Genomic DNA, 24,689 nt, shown 5'->3' with positions numbered 1-24,689 from the left:
GCTGGACCTCCACCACTTGACTGATCAATGGAACCTTCTTCAGCCATGGGTGTAAGCATGGGGCCCGATGGCAAAACTATGGATGAGGCCTCGCTCCATCAGAACATGAATGGCTTGTGATTATTTTGGTCTCCACTCCTCATCTGCGCCTCACCTCTGTTGCTCGGCCCCATAGCAGCTGGAATGAGTCCTATCATAGGTCTGGACCAAAAAGGCGCCCCCAGCGTCTATATGAGAGTGAGTGTGGTGCCAGCATGAGGGGCGCTCTGGGAGTGATCTGTTCAAAGAGGCCATTCTAGGTTTAGATCTCTTCAGCCCGGCTGTCCAATGCCCAGTTGCCCACTTACCATGTCCTTCTAGGTGCCCATTCTCAGAGCAACCCAGCCAGAAATCCTGACTGTCTACTATTGTGACCCCTTTATTATAGACATTCATTGGATTAATCTTAAAGGGGTTATCTGCACGGGAAAAAATGGATCAATATCTGGTCGGTGAGGTTCTGACTCCTGGCACCTGTGCCAATCAGCTGTTTGAAGGGGCAGCAGCACTCATCTGAGCTCAGTACCGTGAGTCGGACCCCCACCGATCAGATATTGATGGTTTATCCCCAGGATAGCCCATCAATCTGATCTCTCGGGATAACCCCTTTAAACTAAATATTCACACAAAACAGTATCCAATAATCCAGCAAATCTGATAATCCAGAAAGTCTGATAAACCGGCACTCTGATTACAAGACAATGTTATAGTAGTAGATTTTGTGTTATTATTTTATTTCATAATCCAGCACCTAACAGGTCTCATTGATTTACTGTATTAAAATATTGGGAAATTACTTTTTAAAGAGAAAGCGAACCCCCTTTATAGAGGCTCGTCTACCTCACCTTACTCCTGGCAATTGCCTCATAATTTCATATCCTGGTAATCCGCGCTCCATGCACTGACACTGCGGCCAATCTAAACACACAGCTGCAGTGTAAAGCATGAGGGAGGGACAGAGCAGTAGTTTAAGACCATGATGAGGCAATAGATGGATTTCAAACTACCTCAAACTCCATCAGACAATGCAGCTAAACTGGAGTCACTGACTGTATCTGTGCCCTTATGGCCAAGAGTGAAAAGAAAATACATTTTAGGTGAGCAATGCCCAAAGATACAGACTTATATATTGTTTTTAAGTCCAGAGCTGCACATCCGCCGACACAATATATACTCGTCAAGAGTTGATGTCATCAATGTAATGAATATAAAACGTCATTTCTAGATCTGGGTATATAAATCGGAGTCTTCCTCACCTGTCCAATGCCCGTCTGGACAATTTTCACACCCGTCGCAGTTTGCAGGTCTGACTTCAGAGCCACTGAAAGAGGAAGAGAGTTTACTGGAATGAAGATCTGAAAGACGGGGACATCCAAAATGCAAAAAGTTCTTCTTTTACATCAATTAAATAAACAATCGGCCTAATAAGGTCTCTCTGCCCAATATGAGGAAACCAATGCTACAAATAGCGCATGATAGTTGTGGCGCCCTGTTAAAAATTTGGCATTTACCCTTTAAGATCACAACTTTGTAATTAGCAAGTTCATTAATAAGAGGATTTTTGTGTCATCACCAATTTCACATGCAGATTATGAGAAAATGCCAGCTCTGTATGCCACCATGTGGCAGTCTGCCGGTACTGCAATCTCTTAACTAAAATCCATCAAGCACAGCAGAATGACAAAAGTTTTGCAGGGACAATTAAATGTATATTCTATTTTTTGTTTTTTTTTGTGTATAAAATAAGAAGGATAACACAGAATTGACTCACTTGCATGGTCGGTAATATCTGTTAGTGTTAGGTTCTGGCGATTTTTTCTGATCCTGAATGTCACAGCAGATCCTGCCATACTGTAGAAAGATAAAAGGAGCATCAAAGTTACTCTCAGAAGTACTTTCAAAATACCTGGACTACATATCTTTTATAAAGCGTCATTTTTTTTTTTTACCAAAATGATATAGGGTAAATGAAAAATGTAGCAGAGCTCAATTTGTTTGACTTTGTAGGTTTTTTTTGTGCACCATTATTCTGCAATGAGTTAAGATCGCTCCGGAGGTTTAACTGCAGACCTATAAAAAAAAATCAGGTATTGACACGATGAGTTGAGTCAAAGGACCTATTCAGCTCTGCTACATTATGCTATGTACATCTGTATGGTATAGTGTGGCGTGCACAGAGGGCCTACGGTCACTCTGCCGGTCAAGGGCTCACATAAACATGGAGCTGGCTCTGCCTGTCAGTCATCATTATCAGGTCCTATCCCAGCGAGCCTTCAATTCACATGCTGTATTAGTGGGGGTCTATCTTCCCAGGGCAACGTGCACTTTATTCAGCCTGCTTTGTCTAATCAAATCTTTAGGCCATGATCACACACACAGGTTTTGATGCAGTTTTCGGTGCAGTTTTTGGCTCAATATTTTTAGCCATAAGTGGATCCAAAAGGAAGAAAAGGTATAAAGAAAAGACTTATGTTTCTCCTTTCTTTTGTGTCTACAAAAATTGTACTTAAAACTGCATCAAAACTGCGTGTGTGTGATCCTGACCTTAAACCACCCATTGAAGCCCCCGTCTCTTCTCAAGGCCACATCAGCTCCCATAGTTCCCAGTGCTATGGCAGGTAACAGTATTTCCGGTCACATCTTCAGGCTTCTAGATCAAATTCTAACATGGAGGGTCTTCAGAAGATGAAAGGGAGTGAACATCCGCCTGTCCTGACTGTCTGCATGGGTGAGCGCGCATACTCACTGCCCCGGCTGACTGGATGAGGGAGTGTACACCTGTACAGGCTGCCTGGATAATTGACCAGGTGTATGTCTGTCTTTTCCGATGGTCAGTAAGGGTATGTTCACACAACCTATTTTCTGCCATTTTTCGGGCCGTAAACGCCCGAAAAATCGTAAGCAGAACGCCTCCGAACATCTGCCCATTGATTTCAATGGGAAAACGGCGTTCTGTTCCGACGGAGCATTTTTCGCTGCGTTTTTTTACGCATAAAAAAACGGCTGCGAAAAAGATGTGCAGGACACTTCTTGGGACGTTTTTGGAGCCGTTTTCCATAGACTATTGAAAAACAGCTCCAAAAACGGCCGTAAAAAACGCAGCGAAGAACGCGAGTTGCTCAAAAAACGTCTGAAAATTAGGAGCTGTTATCCCTTGAAAACAGCTCAGTATTTTCAGACATTTTTAAGTTTGCGTGTGCACATACCCTTATTGCATAGCACTGTTATTGTGGCACTGTATAGCACTGTTATTGGGGCACTGTATAGCACTGTTATTGGGGCACTGTCGAGCTCTGTCATTGGGGCACTGTCGAGCACTGTCATTGGGGCACTGTCGAGCACTGTCATTGGGGCACTGTATAGCACTGTTATTGGGGCACTGTATGGCACTGTATAGCACTGTTATTGGGGCACTGTATAGCACTGTTATTGGGGCACTGTATAGCACCGTTATTGGGGCACAGTATAGCACTGTTATTGGGGCACTGTCTAGCACTGTCATTGGGGCACTGTATAGCACTGTTATTGGGGCACTGTATAGCACCGTTATTGGGGCACTGTATAGCACCGTTATTGGGGCACAGTATAGCACCGTCATTAGGGCACTGTATAGCACCGTCATTGGGGCACTGTATAACACTGTTATTGGAGCACTGTCATTGGGGCACTGTTATTGGGGCACTGTTATTGGGGCACTGTATAGCACTGTTATTGGACACAGTCAAACACTGTTATTGGGGCACTGTATAGCACTGTTATTGGGCATTGTCATTGGGGCACTGTATGGCACTGTTATTGGGGTACTGTCGAGCACTGTTATTGGGGCACTGTCGAGCACTGTTATTGGGGCACTGTCGAGCACTGTTATTGGGGCACTGTATAGCACTGTTATTGGGGCACTGAATGGCACTATTATTGGGGCACTGCATGGCACTGTTATTGGGGCACTGTCGAGCACTGTTATTGGGGCACTGTCGAGCACTGTTATTGGGGCACTGTATAGCATCGTTATTGGGGCACTGTATAGCACCGTTATTGGGGCACTGCACTGTATAGCACCGCTATTGGGGCACTGTATAGCACCGCTATTGGGGCACTGTATAGCACCGCTATTGGGGCACTGTATAGCACCGCTATTGGGGCACTGTATAGCACCGCTATTGGGGCACTGTATAGCACCGCTATTGGGGCACTGTATAGCACCGCTATTGGGGCACTGTATAGCACCGCTATTGGGGCACTGTATAGCACCGCTATTGGGGCACTGTATAGCACCGTTATTGGTGCACTGTATAGCACCGTTATTGGGGCACTGTATAGCACCGTTATTGGGGCACTGTATAGCACCGTTATTGGGGCACTGTATAGCACCGTTATTGGGGCACTGTATAGCACCGTTATTGGGGCACTGTATAGCACCGTTATTGGGGCACTGCATAGCACTGTTATTGGGGCACTGCATAGCACTGTTATTGGGGCACTGCATAGCACTGCTATTGGGGCACTGTCGAGCACTGCTATTGGGGCACCGCATAGTACTGTTATTTGGGCACCACATAACAATGTTATTGGGGCACTGCATAGGAATGTTATTGGGGCACTGCATAGGAATGTTATTGGGGCACTGCATAGGAATGTTATTGGGGCACTGCATAGGAATGTTATTGGGGCACTGCATAGGAATGTTATTGGGGCACTGCATAGCAATGTTATTGGGGCACTGCATAGGAATGTTATTGGGGCACTGCATAGCAATGTTATTGGGGCACTGTTGAATACTCTTAGGCTGGGTTCACACGACCTATTTTCAGACGTAATGGAGGCGTTTTACGCCTCGAATTACGTCTGAAAAAATGCCTCCAATACGTCGGCAAACATCTGCCCATTACTTTCAATGGGCTTTACGATGTTCTGTGCCGACGACCTGTCATTTTACGCGTCGCTGTCAAAAGACAGCTCGTAAAATTACAGCCTCGTCAAAGAAGTGCAGGACACTTCTTGGGACGTTTTTGGAGCCGTTTTCTCATAGACTCCAATGAAAACAGCTCCAAAAACGGCCGTAAAAAACGCAGTGAAAAAAACGTCTGAAAATCAGGGACTGTTTTCCCTTGAAAACAGCTCCATATTTTTAGACGTTTTTGACTCTGCATGTGCACATACCCTAAGGGTATGTTCACACGTCAGCGTCCGTAACGGCCGAAATTACGGGGCTTTTTCCAGGAGAAAACAGCCCCGTCATTTCAGCCGTAACGGCTTGTGCAGGCGCTTGAACGCCGCGTCCATTCCGGACGTAACTGGAGCTGGTTTTCCATGAAGTCCATGGGAAACGGCTCCATTTACGTCTGAAGAAGTGACATGACACTTCTTTGGCGCGGGCGTCTATTTACGCGCCGTCTTTTGACAGCGACGCATAAATATACGCCTCGTGTGAACAGACAAACGTCAGCCCATTGCTTTCAATGGGCAGATGTTTGCCAACGCTATCGAGGCGCATTTTCGGACGTAATTCGAGGCGTAAAACGCCCGAATTACGTCCGTAAATAAGCCGTGTGAACATACCCTAACAAAGACTGGGATGAGTCCCCACCACCTAGATGATGGTAAATTAAGCTGCAGACACGAGTACAGGGGATAGAGCTAGAGAGAGAGATGTTTTTCCCCACAAAAGTAATGTTGGCACTTGACTAGCCCCTCTTACCTCTGGCCCCCCTTAGCCTCTGGCCCCCCTTAGCCTCTGGCCCCCCTTAGCCTCTGGCCCCCCTTAGCAGCTGCTATTGGTGCTCCGGCTATAGTTACGCCCATGCTGGAAATCTCTTCTCTGATAACGGCAGGAGGACAGGGAAGTGGGCAGGGGCAGTGGCGTAGCTATAGGGGTCGCAGCGGTCGCAACTGCGACCGGGCCCCGTAGCTAGGGGGGCCCGCAGGCCCCCCTCACCACACTAGCGCTGCAATGATTACTCTACATTGCTGGGTCCCTGCTGTGGTACAAAAGAGACCCAGCAATGTAGCTTAAAGCATTGGTGGCAGCTCAGCTGTCAGAGAGTTATTGCGTGGAGGGGGAACAAGAGGGTGGAAAATGAATGATAGATGAATCCACTCATCTTACGAGACCCAGCCCCGCCCACCGTACTGTCCACCCAATCAGCTCACTTCTTGCTGTTTCCCTCTTCCTCGTGACCTGTTCAGAGGGAAAGGAATGGCTACAGCAAGAAGATGGTGTGCGTGTCTGCTGCTCCCCTGCAGTACCAGCTGCTCTCTGACCCCACAGCAGATGTAAGTAGCAACTAGTAATCCAGCTCTTAACCCCTTCACTGTGTGTGTGTGTGTGTGTATGTCTGTCATGCTGAGCAGTCACACCTCAGGGCTGACAGTTTAGCATAACAGACAAAGTATCTATCTATCTATCTATCTATCTATCTATCTATCTATCTATCTATCTATCTATCTATCTATCTATCTATCTATCTATCTATCTATCTATCTATCTATCTATCTATCTATCTATCTCATATCTATCTATCTCATATCTATCTATCTCATATCTATCTATCTATCTATCTATCTATCTATCTATCTATCTATCTATCTATCTATCTATCTATCTATCTATCTATCTATCTATCTATCTATCTATCTATCTCATATCTATCTTTCTCATATCTATCTTTCTCATATCTATCTTTCTCATATCTATCTTTCTCATATCTATCTATCTATCTATCTCTCTATCTCATATCTATCTATCTATCTATCTATCTATCTATCTATCTATCTATCTATCTATCTATCTATCTCATATCTATCTATCTCATATCTATCTATCTCATATCTATCTATCTCATATCTATCTATCTCATATCTATCTATCTCATATCTACACTGGCGTAGCTATAGGGGTCGCAATTGCGACCGGGCCCCGAAGCCAGGGGGGCCCACAGCCCCCCGCACCACATCAATAAAAAGTTACTATAGTAACTCGGGCCGCGGGCCCCTGTTACTATAGTAACAGACTGACCTTACCTTCCTGGTTCCGGATCGCAGCGGAGGTCCTGACGTCACAGCGCTATGCGCCGCGCACAACATCGAGAGGACAGAACTTCTGCCACGGCTGAAGAGGAAGGTAAGATTAGTTGCCCTGACTGGCGGGGTCCGACTCCCGGGACCCGCCAATCAGCTGTTTTGAAGGGGCCGCAGCACTCGTACGAGAGCTGCTCCCCTTCATTCCGGTCACACTGTGAATCGGTGTCGGCGATTCACAGTGTGAGCAAGTAGTGAAATGAAGGGGAAGCAGCTCTTGTACGAGTGCAGCGGCCCCTTCAAAACAGCTGATTGGTGGGTCCCGGGAGTCGGACCCCGCCAGTCAGGGCAACTAATCTTACCTTCCTCTTCAGCCGCGGCAGAAGTTCTGTCCTCTCGATGTTGTGCGCGGCGCATAGCGCTGTGACGTCAGGACCTCCGCTGCGATCCGGAACCAGGAAAGTCCCGGAAGTCGGACCCAGACACATCAGCTATTCATGGCCTATCCTGAGGAAAGGCCATCAATGTTTAGGGACTGCACAACCCTTTTAAGCCTACGATGTAGCAGGCTTAGGGGGCCCATGAGACAGGATCACAGATTGTGTGATCCTGTTTGCTGGGCCCTGTATCTAAGACAATCACATGGTAGGCTTAGATACATGGCCCATGTGTGATCCTGTCTGTGGGACCCTGTATCTAAGCCTACCACACTGTCGGTTTAGATACAGGGCCCCAGCACACAGTAAACTTATACTGTATAAGATTACTGTCTGCTGGACCCTGTATCTAAGCCTACGTTGTGGTAGGCTTAGATACAGGGTCCCACAGACAGTATCACACATGGGCCCTGTATCTAACCCTAACACACGTGTTACTAATAATTTTTTGTGTGTTTTCTTACAGGTTCGGTCGTTGGACTACGTCGGATTCCAGGATTACTTCGATGACAGCTTTTTTTTATTATCAATAAAATGGTTAATGAGGGTTGTGTGGGTTTTTTTTTTTTATTTCAATAAAATATTTTTTCTATGTCTTTGTGTTTTTTTTTCAACTATATTACTACCGCCTTAGTAATGGCCGCCGGCTGATTGACAGCATCCATTGCTAAGGCGGGGCTTAGTGTTAGCCGGTGCAGAGGCTAACACTAACCCCCTTTATTACCCCGGTACCCACCGCCTCCAGGGGTGCTGGGAAGAGCCGGGTACGATCCAGTACTTGACCATCTGTAGTGATGGTCGGCCACTGGGGTGGCCGCAGGCTGGTAGCATCAGGAGTGGAAAGGCCAAAAACAGTGGCCCTTCCCACCCTGGTGATGCTAGGCTGCTGCTGCTTTATTGTATCTGGCTGGTTATGAAAAATGGGGGGGACCCCACGTCATTTAAAAAAATAATTGGAAAGAACGATGTGGGGTCCCCCCCAATTTTCATAACCAGCCAGATGCAACACAGCAGCAGCAGGCAGCATTACAAGGGTGGGAAGGGCCACTGTTTTTGGCCTTCCCCAGCCTAATACTACCAGCCTGCGGCCACCCCGTTGCCTGCCCGTCACTACAGATGGTCGGGTACTGGTTCGTACCCGGCTCTTCCCAGTGCTCCTGGTGGCGGTGGGTACCGGGGTAATAATGGGGGTTAGTGTAGCCTCTGCACCGGCTAACATTAAGCCCCGCCTTAGTAATGGAGGTTGTCAATCAGCCGGCGGCCATTACTAAGGCGGTGATAATAAAGTTTAAAAAGATACAAGCACATAGAAAAAATATTTTATTGAAATAAAAAAACAACCCTCATTAACCATTTTATTGAGAATAAAAAAAACGCCGTCATTGAAGTCCTCGTATCCGAAGTCCAACAACCGAACCTTTAAAAAAAACACAAACACAAAAATAATCAGTAACACATAAAGAAGCAAAATTATTATTCTTACCTATCCTGGGTCCAGCGCTGGAGCCGCAATGTCAGCGAGCTGGGCCCTGTATCTAATCCGATCATGTGTGATACTGTCTGTTGAGCTGTGTATCTAATCCTATCATGTGTGATACTGTCTGCTGAGCCACTGTATCTAATCCTATCATGTGTGATACTGTCTGCTGGGCCCTATATCTAATCCGATCATGTGTGATACTGTCTGCTGAGCCCTGTATCTAATCCTATCATGTGTGATACTGTCTGCTGAGCTGTGTATCTAATCCTATCGTGTGTGATACTGTCTGCTGAGCTGTGTATCTAATCCTATCATGTGTTATACTGTCTGCTGAGCAGCTGTATCTAATCCTATCATGTGTGATACTGCCTTCTGAGCCACTGTATCTAATCCTATCATGTGTGGTACTGTCTGCTGAGCCACTGTATCTAATCCTATCATGTGTGATACTGTCTGCTGGGCCACTGTATCTAATCCTATCATGTGTGATACTGTCTGCTCAGCCACTGTATCTAATCCTATCATGTGTGATACTGTCTGCCCAGCCACTGTATCTAATCCTATCATGTGTGATACTGTCTGCTGAGCCACTGTATCTAATCCTATCATGTGTGATACTGTCTGCCCAGCCACTGTATCTAATCCTATCATGTGTGATACTGTCTGCTGAGCCACTGTATCTAATCCTATCCATAGTTTATAGGGTCGTAGTGCTATAGATATGCTATGCTGTCTCCTATACACACTTTTTTTGGGGCGGACACATATGTATTGGGGCTATTTTCCCTGACATTTTAAGCCCTGAGGGTATGTTCACACGGCAGCGTCTGTTACGGCTGAAATTACGGTGCTGTTTTCAGGAGAAAACAGCACCATAATTTCAGCCATAAAGGCATGTGCAGGCGTCTTTCGCTGCGTCCATTACGGATGTAATTGGAGCTGTTTTTCCATGGAGTCCATGGAAAACGGCTTCATTTACGTCTGAAGAAGTGACAGGCACTTCTTTGACGCGGGCGTCTTTTTTACGCGCCGCCTTTTGACAGCGGCGCGTAAAAAAAAATGACCGTCGGCACAGAACATCGTAAGACCCATTCAAATGAATGGGCAGATGTTTGCCAACGCTTTTGAGCCGCATTTTCGGACGTAATTCAATGCTAAAACGCCCGAATTACGTCCGTAAATAGGGTGTGTGAACCCAGCCTTAGTGACGCCCCCGGCTGCTAGTGCTGCATTGTTGGGTCACTTAGGAGACCCAGCGATGCAGCTGAAAGCTGCGGACCGTCGGCCGTGAGAAGTTTGCGGGGGGGGGGGGGGGCCCAGTAAGAATTTTTGCATCGGGGCCCATGAGCCTCTAGCTACGCCCCTGGGCAGGGGGCATTATTGGCACCTGAGTTTGGGGTGCACTTTCACACACGTCTCCTCCCCGCTCCCAACCTCTGTTATAAAACCTACTTCACAGTGGATATTGTGACTCCAAATCTGCAGCTCTCGAGATCTAAGTGAAGGGGGCACCCGGCCCGAAGTGCAAAAGCTGCGGGGCAACTTGCATGGCAATAAAGTAAAGTTACATTTATAGTCTCCACTTGCTAGAGAATAACCCTCCAGACTTCTGTCTCAATACACAGACATCAGATAAATGGCCGTACATCTTGTCTATCTTTTCTATCCTGAAGCGACACGATGGCTTCTTCTTGCTTGAGTGAGAGGGACCTTCACATTTGCACCATGGAAAAGCAGTCTATTGTACGGCAGATAAAAATTCCTATGACCACCTCATTATTTGTAGCTACATGAAAACCAATGGTGGTCACGCAGACAGGAAGTTGTGGTTGCTAGGCAACCTAACTCACTCACCTTGCAGGAAACCCCAAAGTGGGAGGGAATGATGCAATATGAGCAATAAACAGTTTTTGGGGGTCTGTAATACTATTTATGATATGTGTTTGCAGTGGAATTTGGTGCAGTTTGGGTGTTTGATATGAGGTAGAAAGATGTGGAGATGCGGCAGGTCTGATTTATCAATATAATGTCCCATCTGTCGCTTCTCCTGACACGCCAGTAAATAATTGTATTCCTCATAAAATAACGATTCTGCAGCATCTATTATTGGAAATCTATGTTGTGCCGTTCCTCTGTTATTCCTCCTAGAAATTTATGAATAAACTGACAACCGGGCATTACTAGTTGGGGGTGTGTCCGTACCCAGTCTGACACTGTCCAATCAGTGCTCAGTCTTTGACAAGGGGAATGGTAACACCCAGCTGTCAATTTATTCATACATTTCTAAGAGGAATAATAGAGGAATGGCAAAACAGAGTTCTAAGAGAATATGTTCTGGAATATTTATTTCATGGGGAATATAACTGTTTACCCAAACTGGGAAAAGTGACGGGTCCACTATAAAGGCTGTGTATACTTTTCTACCGTTTCTCGCCTGCGGCCATTGAGCAAAAACGCAGTGAAATACGCTTTCTCCGCCTCCCATTGATGTCAATGGGAGGTCAGAGACGTAAACGCCTGAAGATAGGGAATGTTGTTTTTTTCCCATGAGATGGTTTTTCCGCATGCGGGAAAGAGCGCCTCCTCCTCCCATTGAAAATTAATGGGAGGCATTTTTGGCCATTTTTTGGCGCGTTTTTCGACACGGTTTCCGCGTCAAAAAACTCAAGTGTGAACTCCCCCTAAGTCCTTATTCACACGAAAGTATAATACGTGCGTGGAAATCACGCGCGTCGCACGGACCTATGTTAGTGAACGGGGCCGTTCAGACTGTCAGTGATTTTCACGCAGTGTATGTCCGCTGCGTAAAACTCACGACATGTCCTATATTTGCCCGTGTTTCGCGCTTCACGCACCCATTGAAGTCAATGGGTGCGTGCAACTCGCGCTCGGCACACGGAAGCATTTCCGGGTGCCGTGCGTGATTCGCGCTACAGTAGTCAAAATTATGAATGAAAACAGAAAAAGCACCACGTGCTTAAACATAAAACCAGAGAGTCATCATGATGCCGGCTGTGCGAAAATCACGCATCATATGCTGCTGACACACGGAACTTTTGATCGCGCAAAACGGACACGTCAGTGTGAATAAGGCCTTAGAGTGAGATTACTACACTGATTGGATCTGGATGAGCTTATGGAGATTAGTTTTGTTATCGGGCTTATTACAGAGCCTGAAATACTTTAATACCGATCCTTATTTTAGCCTCCATAGTGTTATATAGCGGGTATTACGGCTCCGTCATAGGAAAATTTTATTATTGGCGAATTTTCACAGATTTGCTCATCTCTAGATCCGATCTGACTTTGGGGCGACCAGAACATGTAACTCAAGCCTTGACCTCTTATATCTGGACCTTTCTCGTAGTGTGTCCTGTTTTTAGATGATCGCGTCTGTCTAGAGCTACGTATCATAGGTTGTTCTTCCTCACCTGATGTTGATGAAGCTGGAAGTGGACATGTGGAAGCGTCGGGCCAGGATATCCAAGAGACGAACCCCATTATACAGGCTCAGAGGCCTACGGAGAAAGGCAGAGGGGTGGAGGTAAGCCCAGGGCTGTGGCCCTTCCCACGGTTAAGTGACCTTCCCACCCCCATAGATGTTACTGGAGGTTAGTGCCCTCAATCAGTGATCGCCTACTAAGTTATATAATATCATCTATGACGCTCTTTAAAACATTTCTACCTCTATAGCAGTCGTCTAAAACCTGTGGCATAACAATAGGGGTGTAGAGGTTGCATTGCACCCAGGCCCTGGAGCCTGAGGGGGCCCAAATGTTCCTTCTGTCCCATATGAAACCAGTACTACAAATGATGTGATCGTTGGGGGGCTGTAGCTCTGTTACAGCTTTTGCTTTGGGGCACAGGGGATTCAAGTTAAAGGGGGGCTTGGTCTTGCAGCTGGGTTGTGGTTGTGCTGCTCCCCCTACAGGTTCTGTGTTGCGACTGCATTGGCCACTTAGCGGTACTACACCTAATAATGCATTGGGACCCACAAAAGAGGTCGCTGTGAAGTAACAACTGGGCTTATGCCTGTTTCATCAAAATGTGTATTAGGAACCAAAAGTTCATTAAAAATAAAAAATAAATATGCGGACCATGTGTCATATGCCGTATGCCAAGTATGCCCTAAGACCCACAAGGTGCTCGGCTGCATTGTGTGAATTAGATTTTTTTAACTGGCTCACTACAATGATGCAAAAAAGCTGTTACAAAGTGCCCTAATTGTAGCATACTGCCCCCTAGAGGCCTACTATTAGCATTTAAAAATCATGGCTGCTTCCTTGCAAAAACAGCACCACATCTGTCCACGGGTTGTGTGTGGTACTGCAACTCAGCTCCATTGAAGTAAATGGGACTGAGATGCAATACCACACACAACCTGTGGACAGTTGTGGCGCTGTTTTTTATTTGTTGTTTTTTGTTTTTTTTAAAAGCAGCCATAATTGTGTACAAGCCATTCAATTATAGATTTAAACCCCCATCATCTTCCCCTGGATAATTAAGCACACTTATTGGCGCTAAAATGGCAGACTCTCATAATCATTCAAGGCAGGGTTGAGGTGAAAGTGGCATTTATTGGGCATAAAATTGTCTCCCCATCCTCCATGCAGAGTTCAAAAATATTCCAATTGCTTGTAATAATTCTTAGCTATGAGTACATTTCCATAAATCGGGGTGAGGGGATTTATCAAACCAAGAGCAGGAAATAATGACATAAAGTTTTTCTTGGCATAAGTTTTTAAAAACTTTCGGGCGCTTACACATTTTGATGTTCGAGCATAGGGGTGGACCGAGCATTGCCATGGCTCCTGGGCAATAAGGGTTATGAACTCAATGGAAGCTGTATAAACCTGTATGCAGTGAGCTCCCCCTAGTGGCGGCTGCAGATATCTACAATTTTAGAAGTTTCGAGGTGGTGGACTCTTCCAATGACCACCCCTGGTCAGCCAGCTTTTCCAACAATATACATTAGGGTCTATTTACATGAATTATTTTTGGCACAGTGTTTGCCTCGATTTTTGTGAGCGCGGTAAAACGGCGACATTAAAGTCACGTCGGTCTCATGGATAATTATTAATCATCTGTGATTTTAGAGGGACATGCTCTTTATCAATGAGTTGACTACTGGAGTTTTCGCACGTTCCTCCCTCTTAATTGCCGCTTTCCCTTCTCCCGGCCTTGATATTGGGTGACATCGCAGATACTTACTTCTGATCTGTGAGGATGTAGCCGTAGTCTTCAGTAGCTTCTTGGGTTTTCTGCTCAGAATCATCAGGGATCCCTCCAGTTTCTTGGTAACTTTTCTTCTCCAGGTTTTTCTGGGACCCGTCGTTGATGGCGGCCAGCACATGAGACTGTTGCTCTCCCATTGTCTGTGCATCAGGTGCCAGGTGGGTGGTGATAGAGGCGGGGGTGGCGCTCATCAGGTTGTCCCCGTCACGCTGATCAGCATTTTGTCCCACAGGGGCAGGAGAGATGTCCCTTGAAATAATGTCTGGAGGTGGGAAGGGTGGCTGAGCCCCAGAGGAATGCTGCATCTCTCCTTCTGAGATCTGAGAAGGAAAAATCATCGTCATTTAAGGCCTCGTGCACACGACCGTGCAGTATTTACGGTCCGTAAATACTACGCGGTGGGGCCACGGACTGTCACCTGCTTTTGCGGACCGTGCCCACTGTAAAAAGTATAGGAGCGCATTTACTATTTTATTGCGGGTCGTTTCTACGGCTCGGATACGCATCCGTAAATATACGGGAAGGTGTCCGTGGCTGCTAGAAATGAATGGGTCAGTTTCTGATAGGTCAGTATCTTATAAAACGTGTGAACAGGGCCTTAGGCCTCATGCACATGACCGTCATTTTTATCCGCAATTGCCTATGGCTAAAGCCCTGTTCACACGTGTTTGTTTTTTTACGTGTATTTCGGCGCGTTTTACGCACCAGAAAAAACGTGTCCTTAGTGCCCACACCTTGGTTTTTCCAAATGTAAAAATGTAATTACATGTCATGTAAAAAAAAACATCATGTCAATTCTTGGCGCGTTTTACACGTGGTGTATCCTGTTGAATTCAATAGGAAGCTTAACGCATGAAAAAAGCGCGGTCAAAAACCCTCAAATCAAATGCGTCCACATTAATTTGACGTATTACGCTTCGTTATTTTTCTTCTTACAAAATACGCCAAGTGAACATGACCTTAGGCTCCACGGAGTAACCAACACTTTTCGGTAAAACCGTGGCACTACTGTAACTTACGTCAGACCTCAATGGTTCGCTATGGAGGGAAAAGTCATATGACGGTCTCCATCATGGCCGAAATATCTTCTATCTTTGCAAAGCGCCCATGTCTTGGAGGACCTGCACAAGTCACGGTAATGCCGCAATTTCATCAGCTCTAAACACTTAGAAATGCGACAATCCTTTATATCCATAGCACATTAACATGGCTGGTGTTCTAGGAAAGCTGGGTGATAACCAATAGGGTCACTCATGGGGCTGTCACCCAGATTTCAGGCTCATGAATCTGCCTAAGAAATGTAGTGAGTAATAACCACATGCCCGTATATCGCGGATTTATTCGATAGTGTTTAACAATAAAACTGTCCCTGTTGCCCATAACAACCTATCAGAGTTCTGCTTTCATTTCTTAACCAGCTCTGGAAAAATGAAAGCTGCACTGTGATTGGTTGAAACTGTTAGACAGTTTTGATAAATCTGGACCAAACCAAGGGGACATTTATCAAAACTGGTGCAAAAGAAAAGTGAAGTAGCCGCCCATAGCAACCAATCAGGTTGCTGCTTTCATTTTACAAAGGGCCTATGCAAAATAAAAGGCAAAAGATGATTGGTCGCTATGGGCAACTACTTCACTTTTTTTCTTTGCACCAGTTTTGATAAATGTCCCTCTGTTTAGCACTGTAAGGCACGAGCGTGTGCGTATTGCGCGTGCAAAAAATGCGGCGTTTTGCGTGGGCAAAAGGTACTTAACAGCTCCGTGTGTCAGCAGCGTATATGTTGCGTGGCTGCGTGATTTTCGCGCAGGCGCCATCATTATGACACTCTGTATGTTTGTAGCACGTGGTGCTTTTCTGTTTTCATTCATAGTTTTGACTGCTGTTGCGCGAATCACGCGCGTCACACGGAAGTGCTTCCGTGTGCTGCACGTGATTTTCACGCACCCATTGACTTCAATGGGTGCGTGATGCGCGAACAACACACAAATATAGGACATGTCGTGAGTTTTACGAAGCGGACATACGCTGCGTGAAAATCACTGACAGTCTGCACTGCCCCATAGACTAACATAGGTCCGTGCGAGGCGCGTGAAAATCACTGACAGTCTGCACTGCCCCATAGACTAACATAGGTCCGTGCGACGCGAGTGAAAATCACGCGCGTTGCACGGACGTATATCACGTTCGTCTAAATAAGCCCTTAAAGTCATAACAGCTCAGAATCCACATCCACACAGGATGGAAATGCTGCAGAATTTTCGTGCGGGAATTCGGCAGCATTTACGCTAGATAAATGAACATCCTGCAGATTGAGAATCCGCACCGAAGGTCGATTTACGTACATGTTTTCTGCATATTTTTTCTGCAGCGTCTGGATGAGAATTGTTCAAATGTCATCCACTTTGCTGCTACTGTAAAACGCTGCTGAATTTTTGCACAGAAATTCCAGCAGCATTTCCGTCCTATGTGCAGGGGGCCTAAGGCCCCATGTACATGACCGTGCCCGTTATCACAGTCTGTGATTACGGGCACGGCCGGCCGCGGACAGCCACCCACTTTTGCGGGCCATGCTCCCATATAAAGTATGGGAGCATGGTCAGTAAAAAGCAAAAAACAGTACATGTCCTATCTTTTGCGGAGCCTTTCTACGGCACGGACACCTTACCATAAATATACCGGAAGGTGTCCGTGGGCAATAGAAGTGAATGGGTCCGTAATTACAGACAAATTCTACGGTTGTGTGCATGGGGCCTAAGGCTGGGTTAACACGCAGCATTTCCGCAGAAAAACACAAGCATTTTATGTGCGCATTTTGCTGCGCATTTCACGGAATGAGCACGCTGCGGTCTTCAAAATCCAGTACAATTCCTTTAAAAATGATAGACATTCCCATGCAGGTAATAATATAAAAGTAACAGAATCAAATACTAACAAGTTGACCAAAGAGGATCAGTCAAAAACAATTTACTGCTTATTTTTTTTGTTTTTGTGTGGGGCGGTTTTCTTTAAATTGGCAAGGATTTTTTTTTTACGGACTACAGTAGTTTTTTTAGTTTTGTTTTACTAGAAGAAGATATCGCAGGAGAAAGAGTTTAGAGGAAAACTCCAGGGAAAATAGATACCCTATGTTAGGGCCTGAGGGGAAAGGGGGTGCATGACAAAGGTGCTCGAAGAGAGAACAGTGTCATGCCTCGTCCCCTCTTCAGTCCTGCACTAGGCATAACACAGTCTTTCAGTTTTCCCCCGTATTGTTCCTTTAAATAATAAAAAAAAAACACATAGTCGTTGCTCAGTAGTTGGGTTGTGTAGTCAGGACCGCCTCCATGATTGTCTTAGTCTGAGGGGGCGGTCCAGACTACACAGCCAGACTACTGAACAACAACCAAATCATATTGTGATATCATTAAATTACTTAGCTGTGCTACATTTGCAGTGTATTATGGGAAGATTTCTGACCACGTGATAATAGTGCACTCACTCGTTTTGGAAGGCTTCTGTCTCCGCTTCTTGTTCCTGCAAAAGTCATAAAGTCCCATAAACCTAAGGTTGTCAAAATGGCATGTACATGTTTTTTTTATGCAGAGTTATATTCATTAGCCTTATGTAGTCATCCTACTGCTCAGCCTGTGTTAGTGTCAGTCTTCACTGAATTTCTGACATTATATTCATGAATAAGATAAGAATTGCCATAGGTGCTTCAAGAAAGGAGTATTTTGCAGTGTATGAAATTCTGGGAACACTTGAAAAATGAATACAAATGGAAGGATGGATTTTTTTTAAACAAATTGTGTGATTATCTGTATAGGGGTGGGGATGGGGCTCCTGAAATAGCTCTGATATAAATAATATACTGCTCTGACTGTGCTAGTGTCAGTCTTTACTGTAGTTCTGACATTATATTCATGAATCAGGAGACCTTTGACATTCTCACCCTGGTTTTGGAGAGCATCTGATTGGAGCATTTGGAGCAGTTGCTCCATCTGAGATTCACTGAGCTGCTTCAAGTCGACACCGTATTTCTCCAGCACGCCAGCTAAGCCCTGCGCTTCTAACATCTCTGGCGCTGATTGAACCTCCGCTGTGTTCTGAATCCCAATCGAACCTGTGACACATAAGATGGATCACTCAATATCTCCGTCCAGACAAAGCCATGAGTAATGAGTTGTGCAAGAAGAGTAATGTATGCGCAGATCCCACCATCAATATCAGCTGATAATCACAAGGGTTTATTGTATCTTCCCCGGACCTTTCACCTTATTTCTCGGATTATAAGGCGCACTGGATGATAAGATGTACCCAAGGTCAGATGGAAGAAACAAAGGACCAAGACCCACCAGAATTTGAGCATATTTTTAAACTAAAGGCCCCAAGTACGTGACCATATTACTGATCTGTACGGTCCTATTATAGATTTGCGTGGTCTGTCTGTAGCCGTAATATGACGCCCGTACAATTCTATGGGCCGCAGAGGTTTTTTTTCCCCAAAAGATTTTAGGAGAATCTGCAAGAAATAAAATTGTGGCATGTTTCTTGCCATATTATAGATCATTTAAAGGTAGGCACCATACTGTGACGCGTGATATGGAGCAGTAGAGACTCCGTGGGCCGCTGTACAGGCTCCGTAAACGCGTAATTGCCACGCGTATGGGCCCCCTATAGTCAGAATAACGCGATATACATTGACCAGCCCTTTCTGATTAAAAATGCCACAGTTCGAGACTATAAAGAATATTGCACATTCATTTATACGTGGTATGTGCGATATAAGTCCATGAGCTTCTACTTTCAAGCTGTTCTATTTATGTTTCTAGGAAAGCTGGGTGACAACCGGTATTGCCACCCTTACACAAGGGGCACAGCCAGGGGGCAACTGGTGCGGCATGTGACCCATGGCTGGGGATGTAGGGCCGCAAACAAGCCACAATGCCTTGGCTAGTGTATCAAGAGCATTACCATTACGACCCCCTACCAAGCTTTCTTGAACTCCTGAACATCAAGTCTTCCTATTAATGCAGGGATATATCCTATGGTCCCATTAGAACTAGTCAAACTTATCAGCTGAGGGACAAGGTGGGTATATTGACTGTCACCCAGCTTTCCCAGAAACAGATGAACTAAGAAATGAGATGAAGTTTTAACAACTTTACAGAAGAAGACTCCAACCTTACTGGTGATATTTCCCTATATAATACTTAGCTGGCACCATACAAATGTTTGTAATCTGCCAAATAAGTCTCGGAGTAATGACCTCTGAATGTCCTTCCGCCTTCCTCTCGACTTTCCGATTGACGAATCAGCTCAGCGTCCGGCATGCGGTTGATCTGGCTCATCCTCTCGATCCTCTCGGAACTTTCTGATATATCATCTGCGGGGCCGGCGTCCAGGTTGTCACGGGGAAGCTTCCTCCTTAATTCTGACCACGAATGATCGATGTCACTGGGCACCTGAAGGGGCAGCGGCGGGGTGTCCCGTCCGCCCTCATACCTCCCGTAGATAAGTCTCCTGGTTCCTTCTGGCCAGGTGTGAGTAGCAGCAAAGACATGTTGAGATGGGTTCCTCACACGGGTCAGGTCCTGATAGCTTGGCTAGAGACAATAAGAGGTTCACATGAGACTGATATTCAGATTCTGCAAGACCCAATGAAGACCCTGAGGTCAGAGGATGACCGACAACCACCCTTATTGGAATCACCAGATTTAGTATCCCATATGACCCTTATTATTCCTTGGATACCGGGGTGCAGCCTCTGGGGTTACGATGGGGCCCAAGGATGGAGGCAGGGGCAGCTTAGGTTGACCCCATTACTTTTTCCTATGGACAGTGTGAACCTGCGTAGGTTTCCTCTTTATCAAATGATGGAGGGGAAGCTCGCCCAAGGGTCACTTCAACCCTCTGTCCTATAAGGTTTAGGGGGGAGATTGGTAACCAACTACCAAGATTTTCAAGGATTTGGCATAAAGTAACACAAGGAAGGCTTCCACTGTGTTTTTTTTTTTTTTTGGTATGAAGCAAAAAATTGGAAGGGTACATATGATGTCATCAGCATGTTGCATAGCAACGCTTCCTAAATACGGACGGTTTACGGATGCACATCCGTAGCCGCCCGTATTTACGGAAGCTCCCATAGACTTCTATGGGAGAGTCCTTGCCGTAATTACTGACAAGAATAGGACGGGTTCTATCGTTTTTTCAGCACGGACACCCATCTGTGTAAATACTGAAAGGTGACGGTGGCCAATAGAAATGAATGGGTCCGTAATTACTGATGAAAAATACGGTCGTGTGCATGAGGCCTTAATGGTACATGGTAGATGGGGACCTGGTACAGATTTTGCATTGGGGCCCAGGATCTTCAAGTTATCTCTCTGCGGTGGCCTGAATATGTTTAGGCCGTGAATTAGTGACAGAGGTCATTGTGTGACAACCTCCATGTGAAGATCTGTCATTTCTATTCAGCAGAAAATCTGAAGCCCTGCCAGGAATTTATTAATTTTAATTGTGTTTCTTGTGGCGGGGGATTTGGAAAGGATCGACCGGAAGATTTTTCGGAAATATTGTAAATGATAAATTGTGATTCTGGCTGCCTGCAGTCGCCACTAGGGGCAGTTCAATGTCTAAGCAGTATGCAGTTAGCTCTTAAGCTCCCTCTAGTGGTGGCTGCAGGGAGATAGAGTTTTATCCTTTTGTTACAGCTTGTAGGACATTTGGAGCTATCTATGAGAAGAATGGAGCATTAACCCCCTATAAAGATAATAAGAAATTAATCAGTACTGTGTGTTGGACCTAAAAATGAAGGAACGACGGAATTGCTGTATATGTAATCTCTCAACACCTCTTTGAGTGTGGATGGTAAATTTGCACTAAACAAAAGCAATGGATATGGTTTCACTTGAAATGTAAATTAAGTTAATCCTGAATGGTCCTAATTTTAGTAATAAAGTTCTTATGTCTATGAGGACCTCAGACATTTAAAAGGATCCAGACTTGTGTGATAATTGATACATTTCCCCATGGTTTTCTATGAAATACTTCAATATCACGTAGATGTGACATTTATCTTAAATGTTCCCCATTGTGTTTTTTCATTATGGAGCGTCTACGCAGAAAGTGTTGCGGTGGAAATGACTCATCCAGTGATTATCTGCCTGCACATTGGAAGCCGTGGTTCTCCCCGGAGTCACATCACAACAATATGTTCTGCGCTTTCTTTTAGTTTTTATTTTGGAAGATGGAGGAGAGATACGGCAAGTCAAACTCCGACTGCGAACAGGAAGCCATATACAGTAAAAAGTATTATGTTACTTCATAGCTGGAGCTCTCGGAAATTAAAACACAAGACAATAAGATGGCCGGAAGATTGGCCGAGCTTTAAAGGTCCCGTATCCATTTGATCTGCTTTGTACAGGACACATTTTATATACAGCTCTATGTTCTCTGTATACTGCACTTTGCTGGGTATCAACCACTTCTGCTGTCAGGGGTTGTGCATACAAACTAGGTCAGCCACCATGGAGAGGATGTCCTATCTGGTAAACTTAGTTGCTCTCAGTTTTGGAGAGCTGCTTCTCACAGTTTTAGGGGCGTGGCTGTCGACAAACCTGCTGACTAATTCCAGGGGCAACCAGCAGAAATGTAAAGGTAGGTCTTAATTATAATAAAGGCTGTAGCCCTGGATAAGTACATGGCAATTTCTACAATGTATTTACAAAGTTACTTAAGTTTTATCCTATCTATCTATCTATCTATCTATCTATCTATCTATCTATCTATCTATCTATCTATCTATCTATCTATCTATCTATCTATCTATCTATCTATCTATCTATCTATCTATCTATCTATCTATCTATCCAGTCTGATTTATTATAGAGATGTCTTCTGTTTGGGACCCTCCTCTATTAGCCACAGTGTATAGCTGCTACCAGGTAGATTCATATATTACAGGTAGTGGGACCCCGTCATTCAGCTTCTTTCAAATTAAAATTATTTCCATACCTTACATCCACTTTATAGAAAATATTCACCTTTTTCATCAAGTCATTTTTAGGTCCAACATTCTCTACTGATTAATATCTTAATATATCTTTTTAGCGGTCAGAGCCATGTTTTTCTGATACAGTGCTCCAAATGCATAGACATAAAGTTTAATGACAAAATGTTTGCTGTCTGCAGTCACCACTAGGGGGAGCTTATGAGTTTACTGCATACTGTTTTATTATTGAGTTGAATGTTTAAACACTATGCAATAACCTCCTAAGCTCCCCCTAGTGGTGGCTGCAGATAGCAAGAATTCTAAAATCGAATTCAATGTCTATACAGCGGATTTGGAGCTCTGTATTAGCTGCTCACCAGACTAAACTCATATTGTAATGCTGACTTTCAAAATGTAGGATATTTCTCAGTTACTGCCAGCAGGTACCTGCACAGTGGCTTCTGGACAATGCTCCAATGACTCTCTGGACATAATAAAACTACTAATAAGCAGTTCTCTATGTCTTACTGTTCTTATAGCAGTTCATCTGCTTTTGTACCAAACTTCTTCGGTACCCTACAATATAACCACTACATACAATAAACGTTTATTCGTTTCCCAGGCTGGTGCCCACCTGAGGATTGGCAGACTGTAAAGACAGCAGGAAGTATGTCAAGTAACGATCCAACAGAGGAGATATGTTCTGCTTGAAGTTTCCAGGAAGCCTTTGTGTCAGAGGTGAAGAATCTGATGAAGAAACCCGAGGTCTGAAGTACTGCCGGGTATCCGCTTGATTGCTCCATCTCTGCAGTGGAACTGCACCTGCCCCCGTAAGTCGCTGAATTGACCGTCCAGATGAAAGGGGTAATGAAGACCTAAAACAGAAAGATTTTGAAACTCCTTATACAACGGTTGTAATATAATTATTATCTTTCTACATACATGTACAAAATGAAGTAAGTAGAGGCCCTGGCCGGCCCTCACTGTGTGAGAATTGCTTTGTATTGAATCATATTTGCTTCAAAAGATAGTACTAGAGCTGTATTTATTCTTAAACACACCCTGATATCATCTACACCTCTACAGATTTAATACATACAAATACTGCAGTGGCTGTAGCAGCAGCTGCCTGACACTGAGATTCAACTTCCTCTCCAATGATATATAAGTATATTTCCTACCAAACCATTATTGATCCTTTTAGATAATGTTCTATAATCTCGTATATGATCGAGGAGACCAAGTTTGCGATCAGTTTTACCCGTGTTATAAATTATGCAGAAATTTGGGACCATAATGCTTCTACAGCAATGTGTTGCATTCAAAGTTCTCCTAGCCTGGGAAGCTCTTCCCCCTGGGATATGATATGTTTTTCACACTTTTTATTTTTAGATTTTTAGATTTTAGTAGTGCATGTTCCTTCCCACCACGAATATAAGTGAACCCAACTTCATAAAATATTCACCAAATATTCTCGTACAAATTTACCCTTGTTTTACCTGTCCTCATCCAGAAAGTCAAGTGGTTCCAAGGACTTATGCTGTGGGATTCGTCCCATCTCATGAGCCATCACACGTTGCGTTACCTCATCCTTCCATGACAACCCTGCACAAAGAGACTTCAAGGATCAGATTAACTCGATTTTGGGGTTGTCGATAATTGAAGAATAGGATTACCTACCCCAATAATCAAGTTTCCCTATTCCCAGAAAATTACTGTTAGGGTTAATGTATTCTGCTTATGGATTTGCAATGCGTCTATGATTATGAGTATCTATTATGGCAGTGATCCCCAACATCTGGCCACCAGCTGTTCCGAAACTACAACTCCAAGCTTGTTGGGAGGTGTAGTTTTGCAACAGCTGGAAAGCCACAGGTATGGGATCACTGTATTAGGGGAATTCATTTTTATGCAGTTTCCCTAAAAATACTGTAAGTGTGAGTTGACCAAATGGGATCTTTAAATGAAGGGAGACATCAAATAATAAGAGTATGAAAATAACTGAGACAGCAGTGACTTTGGCCATTAATCATAAAGCATTAAGAACGACAGGCCTAGTGAGCCTTGAGATGGAGAGTCCTGTCATTTCCAATGTAATCAGAAAATTTATAATCTGAAGTCTAATAACCGCTTCTAATAAGGATTTTTATTTTGATCTACCTTTTGCTGTGAGTCGACGGAGTACCGCCTGCAGCTGCTGCAGTGTACCCGGTGTCACCTGGAACGGGTCCACATCCCTTTCAGACCGATCACGGCACTGACCAAACAAGCCATCTGAAATCATAAGGCATAACATTAGCGATGCATGGGATTTGGCATATACGGCAAATGGCTAGGTATTCTAAAAACATGCTTCTTCAGAATCTCCCCCAATTGAAGGAGACCTACCAAAAGGGCCTGGTTGCCTACATTCGTAATGTGAAAACTGTTTTGTAATATCTTACTTCTAGGCTGAGATATGATTACTTGAATTTACAGGCCCAAAGCCTGAGGCTGCACTACTGAGATATT

At 44.7% G+C, this 24,689-nt stretch overlaps 1 protein-coding gene across 2 annotated transcripts in view; it reads right to left on the bottom strand.

Annotated features, from left to right (window-relative positions):
- The window catches only part of PTPRN (protein tyrosine phosphatase receptor type N), a 75,944-nt gene that overhangs the window by 38,251 nt on the left and 13,004 nt on the right, over window positions 1–24,689 (bottom strand). The window contains exons 3-12 of one of the 2 annotated variants that reach the window (XM_075829150.1): window positions 24,339–24,452; window positions 23,678–23,783; window positions 22,813–23,053; window positions 19,455–19,791; window positions 18,138–18,308; window positions 17,685–17,719; window positions 14,185–14,528; window positions 12,405–12,491; window positions 1,811–1,890; window positions 1,296–1,360 (exon numbers count right to left, since the gene is read on the bottom strand). In XM_075829150.1, the coding sequence (XP_075685265.1) occupies window positions 1,296–1,360; window positions 1,811–1,890; window positions 12,405–12,491; window positions 14,185–14,528; window positions 17,685–17,719; window positions 18,138–18,308; window positions 19,455–19,791; window positions 22,813–23,053; window positions 23,678–23,783; window positions 24,339–24,452 (1,580 nt within the window). The remainder of the gene's footprint in view (window positions 1–1,295; window positions 1,361–1,810; window positions 1,891–12,404; window positions 12,492–14,184; window positions 14,529–17,684; window positions 17,720–18,137; window positions 18,309–19,454; window positions 19,792–22,812; window positions 23,054–23,677; window positions 23,784–24,338; window positions 24,453–24,689) is intronic. The other variant, XM_075829151.1, reaches the window with a different exon arrangement.

Source organism: Rhinoderma darwinii, chromosome 6, assembly GCF_050947455.1.
Source record: "Rhinoderma darwinii isolate aRhiDar2 chromosome 6, aRhiDar2.hap1, whole genome shotgun sequence".
Classification (NCBI taxonomy): Eukaryota; Metazoa; Chordata; class Amphibia; order Anura; family Rhinodermatidae; genus Rhinoderma; species Rhinoderma darwinii.
Note: the sequence above shows the minus strand (reverse complement) of the source record. Positions and strands in the feature narration are given on the sequence as shown.